Source organism: Rhipicephalus microplus, chromosome 4 (assembly GCF_043290135.1).
Source record: "Rhipicephalus microplus isolate Deutch F79 chromosome 4, USDA_Rmic, whole genome shotgun sequence".
Classification (NCBI taxonomy): domain Eukaryota; kingdom Metazoa; phylum Arthropoda; class Arachnida; order Ixodida; family Ixodidae; genus Rhipicephalus; species Rhipicephalus microplus.
The window spans coordinates 140665267-140691936 of record NC_134703.1 but is presented as its reverse complement, the minus strand read 5'-3'; the positions used below and the strand labels follow the sequence as shown (position 1 = coordinate 140691936).

The following is a 26670-nucleotide window of genomic DNA, read 5'->3' as shown; positions in this document are numbered from 1 at the left end:
CTAAGACGGTTCAGTTAACACTGAGGACGACGCAGCGAGTGATGGAAAGTTAAATGATAGGTACAACCTTAAAAGACAAGAAGAGAGCTGAGTGGTTCAGGGAACAAACCGGGAAAAAGGGATATCACTGTTGAAATCAAGAAGAAATGGACATGAGCCGGACATGTAGCGCGTACGTGCGCAGGATAACCGCCGGTCATTAAGGGTAACTGGCTGGATTCCCAGACAAGGCAAGTGAGTTAGCGACCACTTTCGAAACACGCGAAAAGTCGCCTCCGCCGCTCGAGCGCTCCTTGCTCGCGGCAACGGATGCACGCCGACTCTAACCCACCGCATCTACAACGGAGTGGCTGCGGCGCGCATTTAAGGGGAGACAGAAAGTTAGGTGGACATATGAGATTACGAAATTCGTAGGTATAACGTGGCAACGGAAAGCACAAGACCGGGTCTATTGGTGGATCACAGAGGCCCTTACTAGAGTGGCCTAGAATATTCTAGGTCACTATACCTTTGCCATGCAGTGGGCGTAGGCAGGTTGATAATGATGATGAGTTCTTGATCTCGTTTACCTTACTTCAACAAGATGCGGAGGGAACAAGATATGTTGCAGAAATGCGAGATCATGACCGGAAGAAATTTTTTTGCCCTGGTCGATGAAGTTGCGACCTTGCATCCTAGCTGCATTTGTAGGCTCAACTAAAAAAAATTAAATTCCTGAACTTCTGTTATTTCATGTTAATGCAGCAGTATAATAAGCGACCACCCATTGGCAATGCCATTCAGGACAAGGAGCATTCGTGTACCGGTTTCGTACGTGCACTAACGAAACCCATACAGCTCCACGAAGCTACAGTGAAACGAAGCCTTCTGCAGTTCATGTCATGTTCCACAACTTACCGGTTCCACCCGTTTTTGACCGATCTAGGTCGCGAATTGATGACATCGTCCTGACATCTTCTTCATCCTCGCTGCACATTTTATTATTCTACTTGCGAGGTCTGCTGTATAGGGAGCTTGCATGAATGGTGGTGACGCTATGCACTCTGGGTAGGCAGCCATGTCTTTGTCGGAGGCGGCCGGGGAGTGCAACAGCACAGTCGTGTTTGCAAGCGTTGGCGTAACTTGCAAGCGTGATCGAGTGCGAGCGCGACGCAAATTTAACTCCAAGAAGTGTTGAGCACAACGTCAGCCTCACCGGAAGACTACATCGCAGCGCTGTGCCAGAAAGACATCGAGCGGTACGGAGAAGAGACGAGAGTTTGCTCCGAGTGGACCCATTCACGCTTCGTGCCGCCACAAGTGACGTGCAGTTTCGGCCGTACGGCTCCGATATTCATGAATTCCTCGTTCCGAGGACGAGTTTGAAAACCCAGGAGCAGATGCAGTCCAGAAAGGCCCTCGAGGGCCACAACTTTTAGGGGCGAAGCTCCTTAGGGCGTGGGCTGTGCGTCCCCTGTAGCCTGTATGTAACCACCTCTAGTTTAGTTCTTGCAGTGTTCACTAGATGGCGGTACCGTCCCCTGTATGTAGCCACCTCTAGTTTAGTTCTTGCAGTGTTCACTAGATGGCGGTACCATCTCCTGTATGTAGCAGAAACCTCGGAAAATGTAGGAGGTCGTTCAGGAGGTCGGACGTGTTTTTGGAGAGCTCCGGAATGACAGCTACAGATAAGTGTTTTTGCATGTTTTCAGCTTGCCTCTGTATGTAGCGTTATGAGAACGTAAGGCGCTAGCGTAAAGCTTGATTAGGTCTAGTACGGTGTACGTTTTTTTTTTTTTAGTATTCTGTACTGTGTCTTTTTTTTTGCTCCAGCCACCACGTGGCTGAGGCCTGCGCGTAGACCGACCACGTGCATGCGCAGGTGCTGTGAAGTGTAGCGTATTTATGTATTATTGTGGTTCTTTTTGGCTTAGACCAGTGTATTTTAGTACAGTTTTCTAACACGTGGGCATCGGTAAACTGAGCTAGCCATGGTCAAAAAGACCGTAAAGTGTTCAGAGTGCGGGGTAGGGCGGAAGGTGGAAATTAGTGCGGAAGAGAAAGCAGAAGATGACGCCAAGTGTAGACAGTGCGAGTTCGAGGAGAAAATGAAAAATATGATGGCGGTCCAGAGTGGGCTCATGGAGAAAATCGCAGAGCTGGAGAATGCATTGGCGAAGGAGCGAGAGAAAACGTCAGCCATGGAGGAAAGGCTCCGGGCAGCCGAGAAGGGCCTATCGAAGGTCGTGAAGGGGAACGAAGACGCAGGTGACGGCGGAAGCATTATGGCGACGACCCCCCGTGCGGGAGAGATGAGGGAAACAGGCATGACAAAGGCAGATACATTGGCCACAGGGCCCAGCTACCGGGAAGTAGTTTTGAGGGAGGGAGGGAGCAAACCAGCAGCCGTGACTCACGCTAGTCACCTAGTCAGCAGCCAGGTGCATGTTTCAGAAGGAATGTCTGAACAGGTCATCATCGCCGGTGACTCAAATTTAGTCCGATGCGCAGTGGCAATCAAAGAAAGGGTGAAAGGCGACAAGAGAGTTGCGATAGGGACGTTCCCAGGACAAACGCTGGGGACAGTAATGAGTCAAGCGGGTGAACAACTCGCAGCTAAAGCTAACAATCGTAACCTCGTTGTAATTGCGGGAGGGTTAAATGACGTCCTGAAAAAAGAATCGTCAGGACTAGCGACGACCTTGGCAAAAGGGGTGAATGACATGCGCACCGTGTCCCCCCAGGTGCAAATTGTAGTATGCACAGTACCGGAAGTACCAGTACGCAACGTCAACCTGCAAAGAGCGGTTGTCGACGCAAACAAAGAGATATGGCGAATTAGTCGAGAGAAGGGTTTCGAGGTAGTGGATTTAAACAGGGAAGTGCACAGGTGGGGTGGATTCCAAAGAGACAAGATTCATTTCGATAAGAGGCTTGGACACGAGGTGGGCTGGCGACTGGCAGGACGCGCAGTAGCTTTTTTGGGGGGCTCACGGGCCCTTCGGAGTCCGGGGTAGCTCGTAACAGGGACAACAACCAGGAGGACGCTTTGACAGGTAGAATTGCAAAAAACCAGAAAAAAGGTAAAAGAAAAAGGAAAAAGGCGCGTGTTGCAATTAGTTACATAAACATGCAGGGTGGCAGAAAGAAGGCAAAATGGTTAGAGATTGAGGAGCAGTTAAACAAAGAACTGATAGGCGTGTATGCGGTTACAGAAACACACCTTAGAGACTTGGAAGAGCCACCACATATTAAAAATTATGTTTGGGAAGGGTGTAACAGGACCATATCGGAAAGGAAAGGTGGGGGTGTAGGAATGCTAATTCACCGCGGAGCCAAATGGGTTAGAGTGAAACAGACGTGTTCAGAGCACCTCTGGGTTCTGGGCACAGTAGGTGGAAAGGAAACGTGGCTAGGGGTAGCCTACTTGTGGACGGGGAATAACTGCAGAGAAAAGAATCAGGAGATAGTGGATTGCATGAGTGCGGATATTAAGGAATTTGGTAATGGGGCCGAAATCATCCTTCTAGGGGACATGAATGCCCACATACATGACCTTGACGGATATTCAGACACCAATGGGAAGTTATTACTAGATCTTTGCGAGCAACATAGTCTGGAGATAGTTAACACGGGGCCTAAATGTGACGGCCAGATCACATGGGAAGTCGGAAACAAGCAATCAAGTATTGATTATTGTCTCATGACTGAAGGAATTTACCACAAACTGACAGAAATGAGGATAGACGAGGAAGGCATTAACAGCTTGGGTAGTGATCATAAACGAATAACATTACAAATGGGATACGAAACTAAAAATATGAGCATGGAATCAAAGTCTGGCAGCTCGTATTTAAATGACAAACAAATAATAAATATAGCCGCAAGAGTCGAGGAAGAAGTAGGCGAAATACCAGGCAAGGACTGGGAGTATAGTGAGCTGTTACATCTAATGACGAAGGAGATAGGGAAAGAGAAGAAAGCTGTTTGTTGGAAAGGAAAAAGGAAGCCAAAAAGTTGGTGGAACAAGGAAATCCGGGAGGCGATCGAGAAGCGACGCGAAGCATCACGGGAGCATAGAAAGGCAAAAAAGGAGAAGGGGCCGCAGGACGAAGTCAAAAAAATATGGGAAATATATTTGGAGAAAAAATCCCTTGTACAGAAATTGGTAGAGGCAAAAATTAAAGGTGAAAGTGAACGCTGGATGACAGAGATACACGAAAAAAAGGAGGCCGCGCCTAGGATTTTTTGGAGCCACATAAAGGCGCTAGGTAGGAAGTCTGTCACAACGCAACAACATATTCTAGATGAAGGAGGAAATCAATTGGAAGGGTACGAAGCGCTAGGTTACATCCAAAAGGTAACAGCCGATTCGTTTCAAAAGAGCGTCCAGGGGATCTCCCCGGTGAGTAAAAGTGTGGCGGAGAAAGCAACAGAGGAAGAGCTAGTACTTGATAATTTCAACTGCAAAAAGGCCGAAGGAAAAATTCCAAAGCGCACTGCCGCGGGTTTAGATGGGATTCCCGTTAGCCTCATTAACGAACTAGGACATAACACTAAAGAAGCATTGTTAAAAGCAGTAGAAAAAAGCTTCAAGGACGGACAAATACCGGACAGTTGGCGACAAAGTAGAATGAACTTAATCTATAAAGGCAAGGGAGAAAAGGACAAGATTCGCTCGTATAGACCACTAACCATTACATCGGTACTATACAGGTTGGCGATGCAAGCAGTAAAAATGAAAATAGAAACATGGGCCGAACATAACGATGTTTTGGGAGAACTTCAGAACGGATTTCGAGTCGACAGGCGGTTAGACGATAACCTGTTTGTTCTCACTCAGTGTATAGAAATATCTAAAATAGAGAATAGGCCCTTGTACGTGGCTTTTCTAGACATCACTGGGGCATACGACAACGTTAATCAGGAAATTTTGTGGGATATATTGAAAGGAATGGGCATGGGCGACGACTGTATACAGCTTTTAAGGGAGATATACCGAGAAAATACAGTTTGCATAGAGTGGGAAGGAATGCGTAGCAAAGAGAACGTTGAGGTTAGCAGGGGTCTGAGACAGGGATGTCCTTTGTCCCCACTGTTATTCATGCTGTACATGGTGAGTATGGAAAAAGCGCTAGAAGGTAGCAACATTGGTTTTAATCTGTCACACAAACAGGGCGGCATGATGATTGAGCAGAAGCTTCCAGGTTTATTTTATGCGGACGATATCATCTTATTTGCGGACAGTCGAGATGATATACAGCAGCTGGCGAATATATGCGGAAGGGAAGGTGAAGCTCTTGGACTAGGATTCAGTGTAACGAAGTGTGGATTGATGGTATTCAATGATCCCTGTGATCAGACGGTGTCCATACAAGGCCAGGAAATACCGAGGGTAAGTGAATACAAGTACCTTGGAGTATGGGTAAATGAGAGTGATAGATACATGGAGGTACAGGAAAAAGCCTCGGCAGCAAAAGGAAAGAGGAATGCGGCAATAATGAAGCACAGAGCGTTGTGGGGATACAATAGGTATGAGGTGCTTCGAGGTCTGTGGAAGGGTGTAATGGTTCCAGGGCTTACTTTTGGGAACTCAGTGGTGTGCATGAGGGCAGAGGTGCACTCGGGAATGGATGTAAATCAAAGGACTGTGGGACGCCTCGCGTTGGGTGCTCACGGGAAGACGACAAACGAGGCTGTAAAGGGCGATATGGGGTGGGCAGGTTTTGAGGCGAGGGAAGCGCAGAGCAAAATAAGGTTCGAAGAAAGGCTAAGAAATATGAAGGAGAGTAGATGGGCAGAGAAGGTGTTCCGTTATTTGTATAGGAAGAGCGTGGACACACAGTGGAGAAAAAGAACTAGAAGACTCACTAGTAAATATACGGCTGGTATTGTGAGCCATATGTCAACAAAGAGCGTTAAGGGAAAAGTCAGGGAGGCGGAGAGGATTTACTGGATGGCAGCTATGGAGAAAAAACCGGCTCTGAGTAACTACCGAAAGGGCAAAAATGAAATAAGGAGGGAGGCATTTTACGATAATTCAAGGGGAAGCGCTTTACTGTTTGAAGCGAGATCGGGTTGCCTTAGAACGCGTAGTTATAAAGCAAGATTCAGTAAAGAAGAAGAACAATGCACATGCTGCGGGAAAGATAAGGAAACGGCGGAGCATGTTCTGATTGAATGTGGAGATATCCACCCAGGTGTACGTTTGGGCACGAGCCTACAGGAAGCCTTGGGTTTTAGGGACAACAATGGAAAGCTGAACACACCCGCGATTGAAATAAGTAAGAGACGGTTGGAGTATTGGTGGCAGAAAATTAGAGAGAAAGGACAAAAATAAATATTGGAAAAATAAAATATGGACAGTGTGCCGTAAATGGCAGAGAACTTAAGGTGAAAATTTACCTTTTTTTCCATTAAGATAGAATTTATCGAAGTAGAGGCATTAGGCCAACATAAAAAAAAAGAAAAAAAGTTTTTTTTTTTTGTCGAGCCTGGTGACATACTTGTCACCACCCCGTTATAAAGGGGACGCTCATAGCATCCATCCATCCATCCATCCATGTAGCCACCTCTCGTTTAGTTCTTGTAGTGTTTACTAGATGGTGGTACTTGTAGCTGATGATGAAAAGATGCAAGATGTTATAAACTAGAAAGCGGGGTATTTGTAGTTGATGAAAGACGCGAGATCTTATAAAATAGGAATGATGTCACATATGGTGCGTGTCATTGGTTGAAGGCAATCGTTCGATTTAGTGCGGTGACGTACGCTAGGGGGAGCGATGTAATAAAATCGAGTGGGCAAAATGTACAGAGGATTCATGGTTTACCAGGTTTACCTCCGGAGCTTCGCCCACTCATCATCATTCACTTCGTGGATATGGCGGAATTTTTTTTGAAGAGAGGCTGGTTGTGGGAGCCATGGGTGAAGAAATTCGCCCCCGACACCATGATCGTCGTCACTCAAGTAAGAGGTTTTAAATTACTTGATTTTGCCATAGATGCTAATGTTTGTTTCTGGTCCGGTTAAATTTTCAGTGTGTTCACCAGGCCCCCGTCGACGTCTTGTTCATGGGCATGGAGTGATGGCGAAATTCTTGCCGCGCACTGCACATGCATGGGCGGGAACAGCGAAGCCTGCTCGCATCCCACTGCGTTGTTATTCTGCGTGGAGTACGACGCACGTGCACGAGAAGAGCGTTCTCAATTTTTTAATCACGTCTGACTTGAGTGACGACGACCACGGTGTCTGCGGCGACTTTCTTCACTCATGGCTCCCGCACTCGGCCACTCATCAAAAAGTTGTGACCCTCGAGGGCCTCTTTGGACTTCATCTGCTCCCGGGTTTTCGAACTCGTTTTCAGAACGAGAAACTCGTGAATATCGGAGCTTTCGATGCGTGGCCACAACTCCACATCACGTACACAGTCGCCCGCACGAAGCGTGAATGGGTCCACTATTATAGGAGCGAATTTTCGTCTCTTCTTCGTACCGCTCGTAGTCTTTCTGGCACAGCGCTGCGATGTAGTCTTCCGGTGAGGCTGACATCGTGCTCGACACTTCTTGGAGTTAAATTTGCGTCGCCACGTGGAACAATCTATTTGGCGAGAAGCTGAGAAATTAGGACGCAGTGTGTGCTTCCAGAAGGGAAAAGCTGACTGGTGCTGCAGAGACGGTTATTCTATGTGTTTGTCAAGAAAGTAGGAAGCATTGGCGTAACTAGAGAATATTGGCGCCCGTGGCAATTACTCTTCATAGTAATAATTGGGATTATTATTATTATTATTATTATTATTATTATTATTATTATTATTATTATTATTATTATTATTATTATTATTATTATTATTATTATTATTATTATTATTATTATTGAAAAAGCCACCTGGATGGGCAATCGAATGAGCAATTCCTTGATTGTTCACCATTGTTCATCAACATGGAGTATTCGGGGAGTAGTTCTGCTACACAACAATAATCGTCATCTGACTTGCTATAGCGTTTCCTTTCTTGAAAACCCGGCGCTGGCCGCTTTCTTGTCGGGAATTATATGTCACACTGATGACGCGCACACCGTTATGTGACCGCGAAGTACCGGAAACGTGGTGATAGCGTGAGGCAAGTACTCGAAGTAGATGACGATAATTGTTTTGTAGCAGGCACACTATCTCAATACTCGATTTTTTTTAGCCCACTGCAGTGCACTAGAGTGGACTAAAGTTGTCTTGCACGTGAACGCATTGTACCACTTGCCAGATGTCCGCAAGGTTTGAAAAGTGTGAAAGAAGAAAATGACTGTGCCGGCGACTTAATTTGCATATTCCGTTCTAGCAAGGCGACGCCTTGGTTTGCACTGAATATGCAAAGCTCGTAAATTATACATACAGCCACACAAAAGAGAACGATGAAGGATATCGTGCAAACGGTCGGTTTTTGTCTGAATCACCACTTATGACGTAATCACACAGTCAGACTTTTATCTCGGTAGGAGAGATTTTACCCTTCCCAAGAAGAAGTTAAATCAAGCGCAGGTTTAGAAAAGGCTCTAGAACCCAAAGATTGTTTATAAAAGGCTCTAAAAGGCCGCTTTTCGAGATTTCATTGTGACTGTGCTGCCCGTTCCACGCAGACCTGACATTTCTTTTGTTTTGTCTCCTAAGAGAAAGCAGGCTCATACGCTTAAGGTGGATCCGCCACACTGTCGGTTATAAAGACATATTGAAGGTTGTGCAACAACAACAAAAATTGTTTTTTTTTGCGTGTGTGCAGTTTGTTTTATTTGTTGCCTGTGAGCACTGGTACATACGCACTCTGGGGGATTGGCCAAGAAAGCTTGTAGTAGCCTATATGTGAACACTAAGACATTATTGTCAGCCCACTACTAAGCTGAACAAAGAAGAAAAAGAATAGCAAATTATCTTTCAAAAATTCAAATAAAGATGAATCAATAAAAAGAAAAGAGAGCTAATACTATATCAGAAGACCGAAATTTTGAGCAGAACAGACAGTTGAGTTTACCTCACCCTATGAAAATCGAATGTATGTCCAACATTTATTCACATTACCAATCATATCCCAAGTATTCGCCAAGACTCAAGAATATGTTAAAGCAGAGGTTATATTGGCATGCGTTTAGATTCTCGAATAAAAATACATGCTGCATCAAATACGTTTCTGTGGCAATGTCCCAAGCCGGAGGTGCCAAAACTGAGAACACTATCTGCAGTTAAATTTATACCTACTGCAGAAAACAGAACTATAGCACTCTTGTCCTGAATAATAAATTGTTCCGGCATGATGATGATGATGATGATAATGATGACGATGATGAATCCTTAGATATGGCTCATACCCACTCATGGGGATCGACCAAGAATTGATTACCTGAGCTAGGCGTTTTCAATATTGAATACTTATGAAAAAGCTATGTACGTAAAGCGAAAAGAGTCCTATAAGTGTTATTCTCCCGTTCAGACCAGCCAGAATAATCATTGTCTTGACTAACACTGAATGTGCTTGAAAATAATTCATACTTATATTAATCATAGTAAAAAACATAACTCTTTTTAATGTTAAGCTACTGCTACACTAATGAGACACAATTAGGCAGTTCAAGTCTCATTCGCTTTGTTTCGTAAAGATAAGCACAAGCGGCATAAAATTCCTCCTTGTGACTGAAGCCCACACTCGCAGCACCGAAGGTAAGTACATTCTCACTTGACAAATTCAGCCCCAGCTTAGAGAAAGGGATATCAAGTAGTCTTTTTCTCAGTAGTCTGTACCGGTGACATAATCAAAAATAATATTCTAGTGTTTCGAGTTCTAAACAAAAATTGCATAGAGGAAATTTCATCAGACCAGCCCTGTATGAATACAGATTTAACGGGGGGACACGACAACGTAGTCTAGTTAATGCGACTTCCAGTTGTCTGGCAGGGCACCACTGAATTTTCCACGGAAATTCTAAATGACTGAACTCTGCCCAGGACGTAATTAATTCTATGGCATCTGCACGAAGCGAAAATTTTCGGTACCTTATCGCAGTTACTGCGGCCACTTCAGCAAGGACCGAAAGTACTGCACAATTCAATGGAGCGGTGGATCTGCTCGGTGTACTGCCAATCTCAGAGATGGGCGATCCAGCAGCTCGAGGGGGCCATGACCAGGCAGAGGAGAACGGGAACTCGTGACCCGCAAGCGCGGGAACCCAAGTATCCTCCGTCGGGTCAGGTTCAACCCTCGAGTTCTTGTCCCAGTGTTTCTAGGACTGCATAGACTAGATTATTAGAAGGGTAGACTGCGCCCTGCGAGGCCGGCACCTACCCCACGCAGGATCCTGTGAATAAAGTCTTTTCTCTATCTCAATGCCGCTCGTGCTAGAGAGTAAGCAATTTCATTTAATTCTAATCCACTATGACCAGGTACCCATACTCACTTTATTAGCTTCAGCTGTGGGAGAACAAGCATGACAAACGTCGTTAAGGCCATTGATTTCGATGACTCTGTAAGCGATGTACAGACAGACAGAGAGTCGGTAATTATGATTGCATTACGAACATCCACTGGTAATTTTCGCAGCGCTAGAATATTTGCCAAGAATTCTGTTTCGAAAACGGAGGTCGGTAGTCTTACTAAAAAGACCAGCGAAGCAAACGGGAGCATATCCTTGCACCCGTCTTTTCTTCCTTTACTGAAGCATCTGTGGCTATTATGTTCGTCGTTCCTTTGTGTGCAAGACAATCTTGTAGTTGGCTGTTGAACTCCTTATTTGATCGTAATTTGGGCTTAGAGGGGAAAATATCATCGTATTCTATCTTAATATTGTGCATTTAAAACCTTTACTGCAGGCACATCTCGAATTTTCACACTTATTCAATCCAGTTGTTTTTGCACAAAGATAATCTGAGTCGTTCAAAACGATAGCCAATGGCCAAGAAAAAAGAAATCTGGATCATTTATAAAAACATATTCAGATCGTCTTCTCGAATAGATATAAAATTATAAGAATGTCTGAACAGTCAGGATACGAAAACGACAAGACAATATAGGCAATCGTGCTTCCTGATACATAACGTTATTCCTTACGAATCTTGGAAGTCCTAAACACAACCACAAGGCTTCTCGTTCAAGCTAAACCAAAGGCTTGAGTTTGTAATCAGGGCCACCTGAGAACATTCCACACCCAAATTTCAATATTGGTCGCATATACAGTTGGTATATCATCACCAGTGTGGTCCTGCGTAATACCTATCGACGGCTGCTCAGTCTGCGAAGAGTGCCTAAAGCACGTTGTGCTTTAGATGCAATGCTCTTTATGTGGGGAGTGCAGTTGAGTTTGTCATTATAAATAACAACCAAATATTTGAGTGACTCAACCTGTGGATTGAGCTCTTGTTTATAACAGAGTGAAATTAAGGCCGGATCAGCTAATGGGAATATCAGCAATGCAATTTAATGACGTTTAATGTCACGCAGATTGTATCTAGCCATATCTCCAGGATATTAATATATGTCTGTATTTTTATATAAAGAGTATACGTCACTATCGGCCGCAAAAAGTGCAATATGATCTGCATATACAAACACCTTCACGTCCTGGCAATTTGGGATTGAGCTCATTAATATGTTAAAAAGTAGTAGCGGCGACAAGACAGCACCCTGCGGGTCACCGTGAGTTTGCTTGAACTTCAATGTTGCACAACCATCTTTAAGACAATCAAATTCTCTTTGCTTCAAAAATTCTCTGACCCACGCAGTTATGTATTTTGGAAAATTGTGGCTTTGTAAACTGAGTGTTCCCCACTGTCATATATGCTTTTGCTATGTTTGATGTCACTAGGGCAACATGTTGTCTTCTTTTGCGAGCAAGTTGAGTGTGGCTTTTCAAGTCTGCGTGCGCACACCATATTGAGCAATCCAATCTGAAGCCAATTTGGTTTGGATTTAATATTAACTTTTCCTCCATCCAGAGTGTTTTTCTTTTATGCAGCACCCTCTGAATAAGCTTCACCATATTTGAAGTAAGCGAAATGGGTCGAATATTTTCAATGTTATAGCCAATTCCTTGTCTTTTTTGTATCGGAATTATTTTAGCTAATATCCAATGGCACGGAATCCAGGTATACTTTAAGGAACATCGTCGTCGTTGTTGCTTCGTCACGTGATCGCACGAACGTCTCGAGAAAGGAGCGCGTGCTTCAGAACAGTTGAGAAGCCATGGCTGCGCCCTCGATGCTCGGATCGCTGCTGGTGCTGGTGCTCGTCTCCTCATTGCCACGGGGCATACAGTGCTGCCGTGCGGAGCACTTCCCGATCCCCGACCAGTGCGGCTCGGAAGGCGGCATTCCGCCGGGCGGCCCCCACTCGCTGCCCTGGATGGTCACGGTGCGCGTGGAGGCCATGAGCGACGTCCAGGATCCGGAGGACCTCCTGCCTTGCCCCAGCGTGTTCCAGGCTGCCAAGGAGGATGGTGCGTCCGACCGTCCCGTCCGAGTGGGCCCAGATTCCTTCTTCGGCCACCTGGCGCGAGTAGCCGTCACCCACAAGATGACCTCGACGTGCGCAGGCGCCATCGTCACCGCAAGGTACGTGCGTGGCCACCCTTTTTTTTATTATAAAATTACCTGCAGCGCCACGAGGGCATAATTGCAGGGGGGTAACACGATTAATCACGTAAAAGCACATATGTTTACACAAAGACAAAGATAAAAGAATGAGCTAATAACAAAGTGGTGTATGCAACAAAGAGGCGACATATGGAAAATTTGTATGTAAAAACAGCTGGAACTGGGAAAGTGTTTTACATTCTGCTATACCTTTACGAAGTCTGTTCCAAAGCGTGGCGGTGTGCGGAAAGAATGAATAATGAAACACATTTGTGCGGCATCGCGTTTCAAGTACCTTACAGTCATGATCACAACGCATAGAGATGAAGGGGGGGGGGAATGTACAAGTTTTTGTTAATTTGAACAGAAAAATTAGTTGCAGTTAATTCTTTTATCGTATTTAGAGTTGGCTGAGTGGTTCCTCAACACCTTGGCGCAAGCTATTTTGGGCAATAGGTCATGAATCCGACGGTGGCTTGCATTATCAGAGAAAGCGTGGCTAGTCACCCACAGTGTCCTTGAGATTGTGGGACACCAAAGGAGCGTTGACAATTTTCATATCAGTTTCATGCTGTTGTATCACTTCACGTTCTTTTGGAGCCACGCGATAATATAGAGCAGGAGTGCCCTTGTCATTGTCACTGTGGGTGACCTTGGAGTACATTCCATGGGATTCAACTCGGCAAATTGTTCAAGTCTGCGCGCGCGTTCAGAGGACATAGTGTGACTGGCAACTATAGTACTTGTACCCTTTAGTGCTGCAGAAAGCTTACCAGTCCTATTCCATTTTAATGTCTAAGCATGCAATGGAAAGGCGAAAAGCACATGCACGTTTCAGAGGAAGAGCTCTACAATCGTCTCCCAAGGGCATTAATCGTGTCGCGATGCGATGACATTGAGCCGCTGGAGCGCTTGTGAAAGTCATGGTCCGTCGCGGCGAGGCGTCGCAGCTGCGCTCGCGCTGAGCCTCATGGTTGCGCTACCACGTGACTATAAGCGAAGGTGAACCACCAACAGACGCTCTCTTTAACCTCTTCGTGATTTTACACTATCTCCAGTGGCTGTCATGACGTGAGCTGTCCGATTGGGTGATATCACGAGCAACAGATGCTGTCGAGCGGGGGAACAAGATGTTGTCTGCTAGCAGATGAGTGCAATTCCTTCTTATTATCCTTTCATGGAGAAGATGAGCGCGCAGTGAGATAGAGATACGAACAAACGAACACAGCGTTGTGAAGAGAAGAGCGAAAATATAGTGCCACTTTTCAATTTTCCACCATGCGCAACCCCTCAAGCGTACGGCCATTAACTTAATTTTAATTTCTGAGTGGTTTCACAATCAAATTTGCGATAAAGCTTAACTTTAATGAAAGTCTGTACAGCTATATGTTCGAGTTATTTTGAATTGTCGCAGGATCATGCTCTGCACATGACAGTCCAATTAGTGGACGATTACAGAATTTAAGAAGTGATGATGTGGTCGCTTTCCACATCACTAGGTTTCTTCATTTATTAGCAGACCGTTTCAAAATGTGTATTGTTATTAAAACAGGGGTCACAAGCTAATTGTTTTTGTACCCTTCTTGCGTGAGCATCTGAGTACGAAAAGATTGGCCGATCCCACGTACAATGGGAATTGATGATGCGAAGCACGAATGAGGAAGGTTGATATGTCACTTTAAAATCAGCACAACGTTTCGAGGTGGAGGTAAATTAAGCCGTACATGACTTCTGTGCTATGATTATTATGTTTAAATGTGTCGTTTACCTTCGTCATCTATTCACGTCGCGTGACACCAAATTTAGTATATGTGGAGCTACTTTGTCATCCATTGACGTCACGTAACACCAAATTTGGTATATGTGGAGCTAGCAAAATGGCCATGAGCGCATCATGAAGGGCCCAACATACTCCAACTTAACGTTGACGCACGCGCACGCTGGGAACAGTGACGCTACGTTAGAAAAACGTGAGCATTCTATAGTCTGACGCCAGGCGCAACCGGCGCGACCAGTGTCCGTCGGCGCGGCATAACTATAGTGCGGCATGACGGCAATCAGCGCAAAATGCGACATGCTGCATTTCGCGCCAATGCGTTACCCAGACACCACTGCGTTTGCTTTTTTTGTGACGGAAAGAAGCCGGACGTGCTGAAACGCGCCTACATCGAAGCAACGCAGCGCGGCGCACGCCTGCGAGTATGGCAGGACCGGCGCCTGGCGTGGCAACGCCGGTGTGACGCGACGAAACAAAACGTGCGCGCCGGGTCACGTCGAAATATATTGGCGCCTTGACTGTGGCATGTAGTCACGTTCTCAGATGACACGCACTTCATGATTATTATGTTTGCACCAGTCACATACCTTCGTCATCCATTGACGTAACGTAATACCGAATTTGGTACATGCAAAGCGAAATGGCCGCGAGTGCATCATGAGCGTAGCCTGTAGTCATGTTACATGATACGCTACGCATCCCATGATTATCATATTTTCTCCAGTCGCATACTTTCCTCATCCAATCACGTGCCTTATTACCAAATTTGGCATACGGGATGCTAGCGAAACGGCCACGAGTGCATCATGAACGTAGCATGTAGTCATGTTGATACATGACACGAATCTCACGATTATCATGCTTGCACCAGTCACATACCTTCATCATCTATTCACATACTGTAATACCAAATTTGGTATATGTGACGCTAGCCCGACGGCCATGAGCGCATCATGAGCGTGGCAGGAAGTCAAGTTGTTACATAGCACGCATGTCATAATTTTCATGTTAGGGTCTGTCGCTTGTGTTCACCATGCCATCATGTCATACAACACCAGTTTTGGAACAAGTCATGTGAACGAAACCACCAGAAAAGCAGCAAGACTGAAATGTATATCATGACATTCATGACATGCATGTCATGATTTCGTGTTATTACTAGTAAAATATGCTCGTCATACAGTCATGTTATGCCATACCAAGTTTGGTATCGATACCGTTATCCGAACAGCCAGGAGAGCTAAAAGTCATAGGCGGATAGATAGATAGATAGATAGATAGATAGATAGATAGATAGATAGATAGATAGATAGATAGATAGATAGATAGATAGATAGATAGATAGATAGATACGCTCAACGTCACCGAAGTTCGCTAAGAAATGCTTCGCGTTTAATAACGCAATAGCTTTACGCCTCTACACGGCTTAGCGTCTCTAGTATTAGGATTTAGCTTATCGTCCGCAAGGGCTCCGTAAACGCAGTCTGCCATTAAAAATGGCTGGCAGGCTGCGTCCGCTGAGATGCTGCGGATGCCTGTCTGAAACTGCTTAATAATGCTTTTTATGTTTTGTCTGACTCTACAACGCTCGATTCTCTGCAAGCTCAATGCGTAATCTCACTCTGCACAGGCACGTTCTGACGGCGGCGCACTGCCTGTTCGCATCGCGTTACAAGCCGACGTACCGCGTCTTCCTGCGCAACGGCAGCTCGACCGGCCACGGAGCCCACGCCCGCTCCTACGTGGGCGTGCCGGCGTCGGCCGCGCTGTGCCACCCGGGATGTCGGTTCCACGGCACCACGCGGGCTGTCAACGACCTTGCCGTGCTCGTGCTCGCCGAGCCCCTCAACATTCAGGTGCGCATACGTCAGCGCAGTATAAACTGTGCTCTGCGTCAGGAGGTGGCGTAGAGCGAGTGCAGTCGGTCATAGCTACACTGTCGTCGGAGGTCAGCGTCAGGAGATGACGTAGGGCGAGCTCAGTCGGCCAGAGCTACGCTGACGTCGGAGATCGCGAGGGCACAACCGGTCGGCACGGAATCCAGCGAGCGAGTCCCCCTATACATCGTGCGGGTCTCGCTCGATGGATTCCGTGCCGACCGGTTGTGCCCTCGCGATCTCCGACGTCAGCGTAGCTCTGGCCGACTGGGCTCGCGCTACGTCATCTTCTGACGCTGACCTCCGACGACAGTGTAGCTATGACCGACTGTACTTGCTCTACGCCACCTCCTGACGCCGACAAGAGCTCTCGCAAGTGGTGCCCCGTCCTCGGACTCCTGTGACCATGTTTCCATCTTTCCTATCTCTCCTATCCCCTCGATATGTCATCGCTATCTGGCTTACCTCCTCACGCCTCTTTCTCTTTTTCTACGCCTTTATACCTATCCGTTTAATTCCTCCTCACCCCCATCCTTTGTGAGCTACTGTTGAGGTGTCGCTCGCTGAAGCAGACAGTTATGGGGCTTACTTTTCTCTTCCTTTCTCTCTTAGAACCACTTTGTGTGTGCAGTTTGCGTGGAGTGTGAGCTCTTAAGTATTTAAATAGCTGTCTTCACGAGCGCATTGTACAAAAAATCATTCTAGAAGCCAACAATGCACAATATCTGCTCTCGTGATACACATCCTTTATCTAGCACATATTTTAACAGCGTCTAAGTTGTTGGTACATGTGCAGCTTTTGTAGAGACGTAATCGCTAACAGCTTTCCTTTATAGTTTCATATTGCACGTTAACATTCACGCGCACGTCTCGTTTTCAATTTGGGAAGTTCGTGACGTAGCTACCATCACCTTGGCTACTTAAGCATCCCTGACTAAACGAACACTCTCTCGCCTCTTGTAAAAGAATTGGGAACTCGTTACCCCTTGACAAGAATTTTGTAGTTTATCATTGCCCTCGAGAGGAAAGTATTGAACAGGTGAATTTTAGTGGTACGTACGCACGAAACAGAAGCCTAGAGGTTTACAAAGAGGGCTCTTCTTCCATGGATTGCGATGCTACGAGCAATGAAAGGGAAAATGATTGGTGTAACCTTACGGGACAATAATAGAAGAGTGTGGATAAGGAAGCCAACGGGTGTTAAGGAAGCCTTATAGTCAAAACCAAGAAATAAGAATAAGCAGGGCATGTAGCGCGTAAGAAGAATAACCGCTGATCATTACCATAGTGGATTCCAAGTGAAGGTAACTGTGCAAAGAGGAGAAAATAAGTTGTAGGTGGGCAAGTGAGATTCAGAAGTTCGCTGGTATAATGGGGCCGCAGCAAGCGCAGGTCTGGGGTGCTATTCTGGACACTGATTCCACCATATTGCCTAACTTTGTAATGGCGGCATTTGAGGCCAATCACATTGGTCGTAGCAGACCATTAGGCCAATCAGCATCGATCAATGGCGGAATCTGGCAACATGGCGGAATTTGATAGTGCCCATAATTTCACCCCCGGTTTCATTAGCGGACGATGGGAGAGTGTTTTTGCCCTGCAGCGGGCGCTGCGAGGCTGATGACGATGACGATGCTGATGATAGGAGGCCTTTAGAGAACAGACGAGTCTACTTGCTCTCTCTAAGACATCTGCTGATCTACACATGTGGCTTCTCAGGGTTCCGGCGGCGTGAGCACCCTGTGCCTCCCCTGGCCTGACGTGCCGGTGTACGGCTCGGTGTTGTGGATGGCGCGTCACGAAGGACGTCCCAAGGTAGGCTGGGCCGGCGGAGGAGCAGGCCGCCTGCCCACCGCGCTGACCAGAGAGTCCGTTCAGCTCGTCAACTGCTCACTGCTCCCTCAGATGGCGCATGACGCGGGTGAGCACCTTTCAAAGCTTTTCCTTTCTTAAAAGGTGTGCCTAATACGAACCTACCCCCCCCCCCTGCACTTCAGATGTAATACTGTCAAATATTCCGCAATAAAGGTCTGACCACATGTATTTGTTGTGGCACGTCAGCGCGTGGCTTTTTGACGTGGCGCGCCGTACTTCCTATCAAGAGAGGGCGTGCAGCTTCGCATAGGCACGCGTCCTCGCTCTTTATAGAGAGACGCAGCGTCAAAAATCCATGCGCTTACGTGCTGCAGCGCGTACGTGGGGTCCTGTCTTAAGAATTTGCGCCACTTTTAGAATGTAGTGGTGTATACGCGAACAAAGTTAACACTGCCCAGGCACAGCGAACGACGTGAAGGTCGGTGCACCTGAAGCCGCGCCAGGGTTATGCATTGCGAACTGACAAGTATGACACGTAAGATCGTTTGTGCGAAAGTCAAGCACCTATACAGCACAAAAAAATTACGGCATATTCACGGGGTGAATGATGATGAATGGGCGAAGCTCCGGAGGGATTCATCGGTAAACTGTTAATCTTCCGTGTAATTCACCCAGTCGATCATCATGTAAAGACGTGAGAAACGCTGTGTGTGTATATACACAAATCAACTTTTATTTGTTCTTAGACGATGGATGGCTTGCGATGTCCCTTGCCTCGCGCGCTCGCACATCGGGATTCTGTCTGCGAGCGCGCGCTGCTGCCGCCTTGCGCTCTCTCCGCTGTGCAGCCTTATCCATCCGGCGACTCCGAGCGCGCGCCAACAGCGAACGGATTTTATTACAACGCTCCCCCTAGCGTACGTCGCCGCACTAAATCGAACGATTGCCTTCAACCAATGACACGCGCCATATGTGACATCATGCCCCGCCGCGGTGGTCTAGTGGCTAAGGTACTCGGCTGCTGACCCGCAAGTCGCGGGTTCGAATCCCGGCTGCGGCGGCTGCATTTCCGATGGAGGCGGAAATGTTGTAGGCCCGTGTGCTCAGATTTGGGTGCACGTTAAAGAACCCCAGGTGGTCAAAATTTCCGGAGCCCTCCACTACGGCGTCTCTCATAATCATATGGTGGTTTTGGGACGATAAACCCCACAAATCAATCAATATGTGACATCATTCCTATTTTATAAGATCTCGCGTCTTTCATCAACAAGTACCGCTTTCTAGTTTATAACATCTTGCATCTTTTCATCATCAGCTACAAGTACCACCATCTAGTAAACACTACAAGAATTAAACGAGAGGTGGCTACATACAGGAGACGGTACCGCCATCTAGTGAACACTGCAAGAACTAAACTAGAGGTGGCTACATACAGGGGACGGTACCGCCATCTAGTGAACACTGCAAGAACTAAACTAGAGGTGGCTACATACAGGCTACAGGGGACGCACAGCCCACGCCCTAAGGAGCTTCGCCCCTAAAATGGCAGAAATCTTGAGGCCTGTTGGCATAATGCTATAGTGCCTCCACGAGATCCACCTGTTCTGTTTTAGCTACTAGACGTCCGCAGCAGCCGTACGGACGCAGCCTGCCAGCCACTCGCAATGGGAGGCTGCATCCGTATACGGCTGCTGTGTACGCGCAACGTAATCTGCCCAATGAGAGAAGACGGCGACGTTGACGAAGAGACTCTCGCGCAGTCAGTTTGTGTGGCATTCTGTAGTCAGTGTTTTCAACTGCACCCGAAGACAACATTATCAAAAGTGGGATCGCTTCCACTCGCCACCGAGAGTAAATGTGAGTTTCATCGCACGGAACTGCATGGTTATCCTAACCATATGACGTAACGCGCCGAAGACAGAGTCAACACGATTGATGGTTGGGAGATGGACTCTGGCCATGGTGACGCGATCACGGCTCGTGACCTCCTACAAGTCCTTCAAGAAAAGGACAGACTCCTGTGTACACTGCTGGAACGAGTGACTGTGGCCGGCGCGGAGGAACCTAAAACAGACCCAACGTTCCAGGTGATCTCTGGCTTAAGCCACAACATCACTCTCTTCGACGGCTCCGAAGACGCTCCTTCAGCGCGCGAGTGAATTGAAATATTCGTCGAACTTCTATAACCCTCACGGGCGGCCAGCTGCCTACACGCTATAGATACTGCCAAGGCCCGCTTGGTTTGAGCTGCCAAGGATTGGTACCGCTGGAGTAGCTCCCAGATCACGTCGTGGGAAGAGTTCCAAGATATGTTTACGTCGAAGTTTTGTCAGCCAGAATCGCGTTGCGGAAAGATGGCGCAGGATGCAAGAGCACGTGCAGCACCGTAACGAGAGCACGATCACCTATACTTCCATCCAAGATGCGTCTTGGCCACGAATTCAAACTCGAATTTACAGATACGCGAGAACAAGTAATCACGTTGCGGTGATGACGATGACGACGGCTTCTTTAACGAACAACAACGGCGGGAGCTTTTTGGATATCGCAACCGAAGCCTTGTGTGATCACCACATTTAGAGCGGGTGCCTGTCCATGACAAGTGACCATCGACTCGAACCACATAGCAGATCGACGCCTGGGATTGCCGTCCGTCAACCACCACAATGTCTACGGCCACATCACACGTGATTGTCCATAGCATAAGCGCCCACTCAACTGTCATCGTTTCCAAGCAACTAACCACACGCAGCGCAACAGCCAATCATTTTCGCGCTACGAGTCGATCGAACGTTGCCAGAGCAGAACTTCATTGCATCGGGGCCGGTCATGTGTTGCTCAAGGAAGTGATGTTCAACGACGACTTCGCTCAAGTAGGCCTCATCGACATGGGCCGTTCAGTTTACTTGTTACAGACGTCAGCGGCGGCACGATGCGGCATTGAGATGATTCAAGAACCTACTGATATGTACATATGATTTCGGCTGCAGTTGTGTTCCCGCGACTAGAAGCCATGGCCACAGCTAGGCAAAGATCAGCACTGATGGTGTCGCCGCCGAGAATGTTACCGTTCTAGTGGTTCCCGACGACGGACAAAGCGTTGACATGCTGGTGGCCAGAAAGGCTTCACCAACCTGCCCTTCGTCACTTATGCAAAAGTCATGAGCACTCTTTGTTTCTACCAACTACTGGTCACAGTATGGAATCCCGGCTGCGGCGGCTGCATTTTCGATGGAGGCGAAAATAGTATAGGCCCATGTGCTCAGATTCGGGCGCACGTTAAAGAACCACATGTGGTCGAAATTTTCGTAGCCCTCCACTACGGCGTCTTTCATAATCATATTGTGGTTTTGGGAAGTCAAACCACACATATCTATCCACTTAAACGATTGTCCTTTCGCAGGTCTATGGCCATTCGATAGCGATCAAATCTGAAATTGACAGCCAGAGAAGAACGTGAGCTTCAAAAGGACTCTCTATATTGCTACATCCAGCGATCACTCCGTGACTAACTTTCGTGGACTCTGTTGACGTGATGTGTTTCCTTCGAGGGATATATAGAGCACAGGGACGGCGGGCGATCCTGAGCAGCCTGTTTGGGATGCCAGAATGAAAGAAGACGAGTGTAACAGGAACAGCGCCCGAAGCACGTGTACCAACAAGAATACATTGAAGATGCTTCATGGCTACAAGTGAAGTTTTCGTGCATCGCAACTTCAGCAACTTAGCGATACGGAAATACCTTCGCAACCAACTCGGGAATTAAGGCAGCATGTGTGTCAACGTTTACTGGAGGCCCCCAAGTACACGAAAGATGCCTACAATCACCAGTACCATCACCGATGTATACACTCTATAAAGCCTTGCGAAGTTGGCGGAATAGTATTTCTGAGTAAGGGCCCTATAAACGCCAGTTATATGACTAAAATTCAGCCAAAATATCGTGGACCACTCGCTGTCACACAAGTTTTGCCTGCGGACATTAACAGCATCGCTGACTTACATCCCGAATGGGGAGGCTCATTTGCAACAACTGCCTACGCCTCACTGCTAAAGAAGCTGTGTCTTACGTTTAAAACATCACATCATGACTATGAAGCCTCCGAAGAATCCCAACAAGACCAAGATAATCCAGTGCGACATTTTCAGTGTTAACACGTACAACCAGCCATGGTCCGAGACTGCGGGATTTTATTTTTCTGCCCATGTGTTTAAAGAACTCCAGCGTGCTATGTTCCTAAGATGACCGACGTTTGGTGTTGTTATTCTTTATTTGTGTGGCTTTCCGCATCGTGGTCAATCCAGTCAAGATGGCCGGAAAATATTACATTTCGTTCAGAGTTTTATACTGGTGATTTTTTTATGCGTTGCGATGAGCCTTTAGCGATGTCAGTGTTTGGGCGTTGTCATCTGTTTGTAATTTTATTTCCGTCTTGTTTATCTTGTTTCTATCGTGCGTAATTTATTAAGTATTCGAAATAGGAGAATGGCCGAGCATTTGAATGGAAAAGCAAGAAGACAACTTTGCTGCAGTTAAGTAACATTGCCAAAAGCGCCTTAACCGAGGACGTTAAGGACGGCCGAATGTTGGCATATTGCTTGCGCCTCCACGAGAAGCACGTGTTCCGTTTTGGCTAATCACAGATGACGACGACGTTGACGAGGAGACTAACGCTCAGTTTCGCCTGTGCGGCTTGTCCGTTTTTCAGCGTTAAGTAAATTGTCCTTCTTTTACACATCTCGTGGGCTTCAAGGACGTTGCGAAGTCAACAGGCTAGAACAAATGTATCCGTTGCAGTGAGCCAGCGTGTGGAATTTAGACTCGGCGCCGTTCCCTGTCCCTATGAAGAGAGTGCACCCTCTCATGAAGAGAGTGCATCCACGCATCCTCTCTCGCTTTAAAGGGAGAGGGCGTGGCGTCACGTGATAGCCCCGCGCTGACGCGCTTCGACGGATGCGTGTGGTCAGGCCAAGCCTTTATCAGCTGCAGCATGCGCGCACTCCCTCTCGAGGGAGGCTTAATTTGGAGAGCAAGAATGTGTCGCCGAAAACGTCACCGATTGCAGCCCGTGAAATCGTCTGTTCAACGCTGAGCCCGTCATTTCGCGCCGCGAAGCGCTAATAAACGACGATGAAAATGCAAACTAAATAGGTGAGACTCGTAGTGAGAGTCCAACACTATGTACTGTGTACACAACAAGCAAATGAAAAGATTGTCCGCTTCGACAGTGAAGCTGGCTTTCTGAAACATGAAAGCGCAGTTTCCAAAACTGCGTTGTCATATGCCTCAGAAAGCCAACCTATTGCTCAAAATTGGTTCCTTTGTGCACAAAACGAAAGAAATGATTTCTTTCATTTTGTCAATAAAGGACTCTAAAGCCCTCTATAGGCGGTACAATTTTGCCAGTATAATCAAGACGTGCTACAACGCCTGGGAAGGGCCTCGTTCAGTTTTCGTTGCTATAAACACCGCTGCTTACCTCCAAGCACGGCATACATGTGCTTAGGTTTTTTTTTTTTTCAGAGGTAAGCTTGCCATCTGTAACAACAACAAAAAAAACTGTTTGGACCATTGGGTGGATATCTGGTGGCTGTGAAGTATTCCACCATGCAATTTCATGTAATTCGCTTTTTTGCTTCTGTGAACCAATCAGAACCCGCCACAGTGATCTACTGGTTATAATACTCGACTGCTGACCCATACAGGTCGCTGGTTCGAGTCCCAGCAGCGGTGCTCGCAATTTTGATGGAGGCGAAAATGCTGGAGGCCCATGCGCTCACATTTAGGTAGGGACGTGGTAAATGGTGGTCGAAATTTCTGGAACCATCAGCTACGGCCTTTCTAATAATATTATCGTAATTCTGGGACCTTAAACTGGAACAGGTATCACTATGTGAGCCAATTACGAGCAGGTGTGCGTATTTGGTATAGTAATGCTAATGTCGCTACCTGGTTTTACCCTGCCTTCGCATGTTCAGGCGGCGAACCCACGAATGAGCTGTGTGCTGTGAGCATCGGTGGTCTGCGTCAAGTGGTCGACCCCGGCACCGCACTCATGGTGGACACCGTTCAGGGCTGGGTCCTCGTCGGCCTGCTGTCGTGGCTGGAAGACACCCGCGCAGTCTCCAGCGTCGCCGTCTTCACCGACGTGCGGGCCCTGATGGCGTGGCTGCTGGAGACGGTCTTCAAGACATTCTGACGATCTCGAGCAATATATGTTTGTGTTTTGAACAATGTGGCGTGTCGCTGCTTTTTACGGCAGCTTTAAAAAAATGTTATTCGTAGTTTGAGATCTCGTGCTCATTTGGACTATGGCCGCAGGTGTACTCACCACGGCAGACCCCGGCCGTTTTTATTATGAGGACGATGTGTTTTCGGGAATTTATCTCTGAAGTTCGACCACTGAATCATATGAACAGAAATCGCACCAATTTTCAGGCGTGAGAACCGGGCCATGCTAATCGTGAAAAACGGGCTTTCCATTTTGTTCACCGTTTTTTCGCGTTGTTTATTGAGCCACAAATGTTTGTTGTTCGCCCGTGTGTAAATGTTGCCATGCTGGTCAACTTCATTGGCATTCAATTGATGGTTACTGCAATATATGCAGCCAATAAAACGGACAACGTTGCTTTATGTAGCTTACCTAGCTGCATAATACCTTATCACTGTCAATACTTCGACTTTCCGGTGATCAGAATTTTAGCAGTTCTGGACGTTTCTGGCGAGTTTACCACAGCTTTTACTCGATTGAATGCGGGGAAGCAACGTATAGCAAGCATATTTGAAACTCTGGTTTTCTGTTTTCCCAGACTAGCAGAAACTACGTATATATGCCACTTGTGTTTATTATATATGATGCGAACGTGACTCTGAATAGCCCACGTGGGAAAAATAGAACCATACACAGAGCTATTCAACTCGAAGAAATGTAGATCACCAGCGAAGCCGTTCAGAAAACGACACAAAGGTGGCGCAGAATTACTAACCATAGCCAATCGCACACCCTGCTACTAAATCCAAAATGTCCGTTCAGATAGAACATTTTCTGAAAAGTCTTTCACTTGATCAGCATTCTACCACTCAGACACGCCGGTGCTTGGGACTCCTTGGCAAACGGGCCTTAGGCAGACTTAACGTCAGAAAGGGAATCTCGTTATCAGCAATAAAGCATTCTAGAGCTGCAAAAGAACAAGTGAACTGCGCAACGAGTGGGTCATCGAATTTTCCAACCCTTTACAAAAGCTTGACCTTCTTCAGCTTGTTGTTGTTGATGATGACGATGATGATGATTCCCGGAAGGATGGCACTACCCACCACGGGGGTTGGCCATTAGGCGTGAAACAAATAAAATAAAATACAATTTATTACTAAAATGGAGAAAAAAGAAAAAAGTCGGAGGGGGGACAATATGCGAAAAAAAGAACTAAATGGGGACATAAATATTCATAACAATTTGGCATCTTCCAATGCAATGATGCTTGAAGGTAAAGATTTAACAAATAATATATTTGATATAATTAAAGTGAAAGGATAGATGAACCATATTGTTCTAGGTGCCCTGATTGATTTAACATGACATTCTCTGTGAGTCTTTTAAATAACTGAATATAGCGTAGTATATGATCCTCTCACAGTGCCCTAGTACCGACGACCCCAGGGAGAGCAGTGCCGATGTAGAAAGCTCAAGGCCCCTTCTTTGAAAAGGTGGTTTCAGAAATCTTTGCCTTAGGTTGTGATAGCTTCGACACCCCAAGAAGTGTTCGATTGTTTTTGCTTCATTACAAAATATACATTGGCGTGACGGAACGAATCCAGGCCTGTGTAAGTAGAAGTTTATTGACGGTATTCTGCATCGCAATTTTGTTACTGTAACTTCCAATTGCCTTGTGCTGCACCGTGAGCTGTTCCACTGGTACCTAAGGTGCTGGAAATTTGTGTCGCTAAGTACAGAAGGTTGAGTATGTTCCTCGTGCAGACTATAAGTTCTGAATTGTGTGGACGTGTTATTGCGGGATGGTTTTGGAATATTTAAGACAGGTCCTTTAACAGATCCTGCCGCTAAGGAGTCCACTGCTTCATTTAACTCCAATGCAGTGTGGCCTGGTACCGAAACTGAGCGGACGTTCCGCACGTGATTTGGCATATACGAGTAAATTTCTGCGAGGCAGCTGGACGAGTGAGATGCTACTAGCGCAGTGCACACGGTCAAGGCATCTGTTAACATCACTTGAAGAAATGGGTGATGGGAGTTCACGCAGTGGAAGAATAATTGCCATTAATTCTGCCTGGAATGTTGTTGTGAAATCGGGCAAGAAAAGAGGAAAGGACCAACTAAGATCCATTGAATAAATTCCCAATCTGGCCTTCACGTCAATTACAGAAGCATCTGTGGCTACCACTGGGTTTATCCGCACGCTCTTGAGGTGGTCTTCCAACAACCCTTTGAAGTACCTGGTGGGTAATAGTTTAGCCTTTCTTGGAAATATATATTCAAGTTCTATTACTGGTGTACGAGTAAGTATGTTTGGGTAAATTATATCACGAAGTGATACTTGGAATGGTTGCAAATGTTTCTCCGCGAATATTATTCGAGGCCTATGTAGCCTAGACCATTCA

At 46.6% G+C, this 26670-nt stretch overlaps 1 protein-coding gene across 1 annotated transcript; it reads left to right on the top strand.

Annotated features, from left to right (window-relative positions):
- The first annotated feature begins 14845 nt into the window (after positions 1 to 14845).
- Positions 14846 to 24716, top strand: LOC119172888 (brain-specific serine protease 4). Its single transcript, XM_037424031.2, has 3 exons — positions 14846 to 16217; positions 17958 to 18159; positions 24033 to 24716. The coding sequence occupies exons 1-3, from the start codon at positions 15969 to 15971 to the stop codon at positions 24251 to 24253; spliced, it is 672 nt and encodes a 223-aa protein (XP_037279928.2). The 5' UTR covers positions 14846 to 15968; the 3' UTR covers positions 24254 to 24716.
- The last annotated feature ends 1954 nt before the right edge of the window (positions 24717 to 26670 follow it).